At 54.6% G+C, this 5,157-nt stretch overlaps 1 protein-coding gene across 1 annotated transcript; it reads left to right on the top strand.

The window, feature by feature from the left end:
* Positions 1-219: 219 nt before the first annotated feature.
* On the top strand, positions 220-3,349 carry LOC119616813. The gene is made up of 3 exons (XM_037974367.1): positions 220-407; positions 1,193-1,343; positions 1,424-3,349. Exons 1-3 carry the CDS (start codon positions 220-222, stop codon positions 3,347-3,349), a joined length of 2,265 nt encoding a protein of 754 aa, XP_037830295.1.
* The last annotated feature ends 1,808 nt before the right edge of the window (positions 3,350-5,157 follow it).

Below are 5,157 nucleotides of genomic sequence, written 5' to 3'. Positions count from 1 at the left end.
CGATTGTGGCATGGGTGATGGATGTGCAGGGCTGCAGAGCTTGTTTGGCCCCCCTCCAGTACGAGGATGGGCACGATCTGTGTCCCTCTGGTTTGGGGCCAGATCATCTAAAGGGAGGCCTTGACTGAGGCGGCCTGCCCTAATTGTTCTGTTGTGACCTTGTCCCTGCGTACGGCGCGTTTGGCTGACCTGGAAGGTGCGGGCCAGCCTGTGAAACGTATGCCTCCGGAGGCTTTAGGGCCCCCGCGGAAGAGGGCCAAGAAGAGCTCCACGGACCTGGTGGATTTATCGGGGAAGGTGGCCCGTCTCACTTCTGACCTGGAACAGATGAAGGCGCTGCTGGAGTCCCTTAAGGAGGGGCGTGGCCCTGCAGTGGCTGGAGACCCTGACCAGGGGCAGAGCACAGGGTCAGGACTCTCTGTTTTGGAAGATGACGCTATCTCAGTTTGAGGGCAGTTTGAGTCAGGCTTGTATATATCAGCCAGTTCGCGTACCTCTTCCTGCTCTTGGTCGGAAGAGGAGGGTTCAGTAATGGCCGCCTTGAAGACTGCTCTTGCTTGGTTGCAGCTGGATGCTCTGCAGGACCAGCCTGCTGCTTCCAGTGCCTTCGTTCGGCGTCCTACTCCTAGGTCGTCCTTTATGGTCCCCCCGTCTGACAAATATATGAAGCAGGTTCATGCCTGTTGGGAGGACACTAGGGTCTTTTCACGGCCGACCTCTGATGGCAGGCTCTTGACGGCCATGCAGGATGCGCCCAAGTTTGGCTTGGGCCATATGCCGTCTGTTGAACCTGCCATAGAGTCCCTCATTGTGGCGCCAGACGAGGCTTTACGAACTAATGCCAGGTGTCCCCGTCCTCAGTGTTGTGTGACAGATGATCTGCTCTGTAAAGCCTATGACTCTGGGTCCCGATTGGGGCGACTTGGTAACTCCTTGTCGGATCTGTTACTGGCCCACTCAACCTCTTTGGGGGTTTTTGCAATTGAGGCACCTACTCAGGGCTTGGTGGATGCTTCTCTCCATGCCTTTGCTCTCTTGGCTAAGGAAATTGGCCGGGTCTTGTCTACCCTTGTCCAGGCACGCCGGCAGGTCTGGTTGGCACAGTCTCCTCTGACGGAAGGACCCTGTAGAAGGACCCTGATGAGTCTTCCAGTGGTTCCAGGGGAGCTGTTTGGTTCTCCTGCGCTTGCAGCGTTGGAGCGCTCAGCCCAGGCTACGCGTACCAGGCAGCAGTTAGCCGGCCTTCATCAAAGGCGCTTACGGTGTCTTGCCAGGGGTGCCTCGGCGTCTCTTTCGTGTGCTTATCCAGCCCCACCTACATCTGCGGGGCCCGCTCAGGGCCAGTGAGATCTGGTGAGGGGTCAGACTCACGTCACCTCTCAACCCAGGCAGTCCACTCGGCAAACCTCCCACCCTCCCAAAGGTAGGGGGGCTTGGAAATGACGCTTACGAGCTGGCTGTGGGACATTTTACCCCAGACCAGCTCAGTCGCTGGAACGCCCTAGTTTCTGATCAGTGGGTGGTGTCCACAGTAACTCGGGGTTACGTGCTGCAGTTCTGCCGCCGCCCTCCGGTTCCTTCTCAAGTCAGGATGGCCATAATTCGCGACCAGGTAAAAGCTCAGGCTCTGAGCGACGAGATAGACGCCTTGCTGGCCAAGGGCGCTATATTGCCTGTCAACCCCCTGCAGGATCCAGGGGGCTTTTACTCAACATATTTAGACATGAGGGGTCTAAACGTATTTGTAAAAATCATCCTGTTTCACATGCTCAGCATCAGGGATGTGCTTCAGACGATCTCCCCAGGTGACTGGTTCACCTTGGTTGACTTGAGGGACACATACCTTCATGTTCCAATTGCACCACACCATTGCCAATTTCTCCGCTTCCCATTTCAGGGCAAGCATTTTCAGTTCAGAGTTCTTCCTTTCGGTCTTTCTCTGTCCCCACGTGTGTTCACTCGGTGCGTGGCTGCAGCCCTGTATCCTCTGCAGGCCAGGGGGTTGAAGATCCTGCCCTACCTGGACGACTGGCTGATCTGTGCACCCACAGAAGCTCAGGCGGCTGCAGACACTCAGACATTACTCCATCACATAGACCTGTTGGGTCTTCGTGTGAACTGGCAGAAGAGCAACCTAGCTCCTTCGCAGGTGGTTACGTTTCTGGGGATCATGTTGGACTCCCTCACTATAACTGCTTGCCCGTCGCCTCAGCGTGTAGAGGGCATTCTAAAGAAGCTGCCCGCCTTTCTACCTGGCCGCGCACCCCTCTTCATCGCTTACCTCCATCTGTTGGGCAAGCTGACTGCCACCGCTACCGTGGTACCCCTGGGACTTTTGTCTCTGCGGCCACTACAGATGAGGCTCAGCAGCCTGGGGTTAGACCCATCTCGTGCATTGCACCGACGCAGAAGACTGCGGGTGTCCCTTCAGTGTCTTGCATCACTGGCCCAGTGGCGAGACGCAGTGTTCATGACGAAGGGGGTTCCACTGGGCTCGCTACCGTCTCGACGAGAGGTTGTCTCTACCGACACATCTACCACAGGGTGGGGGGCGTTGTGGCAGCAACAGATCGCCCAGGGGACATGGTCCCAGCGGGACAAACTACGGCACATCAACGCCTTGGAGTTGGAGGCCGTGCGGCGAGCACTACATTTCCTCTCAGGCCTGCACGGGAGACATGTTCTGGTACGATCGGACAGTACTGCGGTGGTCTTTTACATCAACCATCAGGGGGGAACACGGTCAATAACGTTGCTGAGGCTGACCCAGATGCTTTTGACTTGGGCAGCCCCTCTTTTTGCAAGCCTCAGGGCGGCCCACATTCCAGGCATGCAGAATGGGCCGGCCGATATTCTATCTCGGGGACGCCCACCATTGGAGGAGTGGAGGCTCCATCTGGAGGTGGTGGGGGTCATCTGGGAGAAATACAGCAAGGCAGCCGTAGACCTATTTGCGTCCCAGGAGTCGACGCATTGCCCACTTTGGTTCTCCCTAGCGGACTTTGCCAGTCCCTTGGGTCAGGACACACTGGCACATGACTGGCCGAGAGGGCTGCTCTACGCCTTTCCGCTGCTCTCCCTGTTAGGCCCGACACTCCTGAGAGTCCTTCAGGAGGGGCAACAGGTCCTTCTAGTGGCTCCCTTCTGGCCGGGGAGGACCTGGTTTCCACTGCTGCACAGGCTCTGTTGCAGCTCTCCAATGCCCCTTCCCCTCAGGAAGGACCTTCTGTCACAAATGGGTGGCCGGATTCTGCATCCCAATCCCAGTCGCCTCTGCCTCTGGGTTTGGCCACTACGGGGCCCGGTGTCTCCTTCTCACAGTATGACGGGGACATCGGGCGTACAATAACCAGTGTCAAGGCCCCTTCCACACAACTGCTGTACACCCATAAATGGAGAGCTTTTAGCAGCTGGTGTCATGCTATACATGAGGATCCTGTGTACTGCCCAATTTCGGTCATTTTAACCTTCCTTCAAACATTGCTTTCTCAAGGTCGGTCTCCATCCACTTTGAAAGTTTATGTTGCTGCCATCTCTTGTTGGCATACATTAGTGGGTGGAGAGATGGTGGGCCGTAACAAGGATGTTTCCTTGTTTCTGAGGGGTGCCTGACGGCTGCACCCTCCCACACGCCCTGTTGTACCCGTGTGGGACCTCTCTCTCGTCCTCACTGCTCTGCGATCCCCTCCGTTTGAACCCCTGGCAGGGGTGAACCTCGAGTGTTTGTCAAAGAAGACCGCTTTTCTCCTTGCCATGGCTTCGGCGAAACGGGTGGGTGAACTCCATGCCTTGTCTGTTCACGAGTCCTGTTGCCATTGGAACCCAGCTGGTTCAGGCGTTACTCTTTGGCCTGACGTAGAGTTTCTCCCTAAAGTGGCCTCGTCCACGAGCATCTATGTGCCCCTCCATGACACACAACCATTTCACAGTATGGCAGAACACAAACTTCTGCAGACATTGTTGTCAGGGTTTTGATTTATTTAACCTGCTAAGAAATAATCACACCGGAGAGACTTGTTGTCTTTTGTGAAAGCTTTCGCAAGAGAAGAAGTTCCACAACAGCAGCTAACGGCGTGCTGTCCAAGAAGTTCTGACTTTTTACTTAAACTTTCTTTTTTATTAAAGGAAGAAAAAGGGCTTGGCCTGACCCAGCCAAAACCGGTCCAGTCCATAGTTACAACATTTTGGAATGAGATCAGCAACATGCTATAACGGAATGTCCCTTTCTCTGATGCACAAAGACCCATGGACAAAGTCCAGCACAGACTGAGAATCCAGGATGAAGTCCAATCCCAAACTAACGCTCTGTGTGGCCCCTCTGACAACATCTGCACAGTGCAGGGACTGATATCTATAAATCTTATGAAATCAATTAAACTTTTGACTCAGAGTCGATTAGCATTGCCGCATCTACCCCCTTGATCAGTCCCCTTACACAGGATGTACATTTAGACTCACCCACCAAACTGTAATCCATAGTAGTGACATCAACCGTGGCTGTAGAATGTCCACTGTGACCCTCAGAGAAGGAACCAGGTTACAGGTAGTTTTCCTGATTCTGTCCAGCTGGGGAAGGGGAAGGTGATTGTTGGGAGGGGGACAAAAATCTTATACCTCGCCTCCACTGCAGTGTTTCACTAGAGCGCAGCCTCTGGAGACTCCTGTCCCCTTGTTGATTTGCACTATCATCAGGTGAGTGGGACTCCCATGGCTGGGTTGTCCATTTGTCTCCATTACATCTGTCACACTGCCTGTCCTGTGGGGATCATTCTCTTCTCCGAGTCTCCATCTGGTAATCCTCAGCAGCAGATCTGCACCTGAAACTACCGGTCACAGACGCACGAAAAACGCTGATCCACAACACCGCGGCTCCGTGACCTTAAGTCCTTAACATTCGTTTGCAGTCTGTCCATCTGCACCGTCAGGCGCTCCACAGCATCCAAGAGCTCCCCAGTCACATTGACATTGCGGTCAACATCCGAAAGCACGGCCACTGTAGCTGGATTAGGTGAGCAGCAGGCGCCATTTTATGCTTTTATGCCCGTAGCCAATCCTGCCTGCTCACAATGTCCTGCTATGGTCAGAGCCTCGTCCAGATCTGTGGCTCCCTGCTCGTGGCATTTAGTGTGGAGGCCAGGGTCTAGTCCAACAAGAAAG

This window comes from Kryptolebias marmoratus, unplaced genomic scaffold (genome assembly GCF_001649575.2).
Source record: "Kryptolebias marmoratus isolate JLee-2015 unplaced genomic scaffold, ASM164957v2 Scaffold28, whole genome shotgun sequence".
In the NCBI taxonomy this organism is placed as follows: Eukaryota; Metazoa; Chordata; class Actinopteri; order Cyprinodontiformes; family Rivulidae; genus Kryptolebias; species Kryptolebias marmoratus.
The sequence above is the reverse complement of the archived record's forward strand: the minus strand, read 5'-3'. Positions and strand labels throughout refer to the sequence as shown.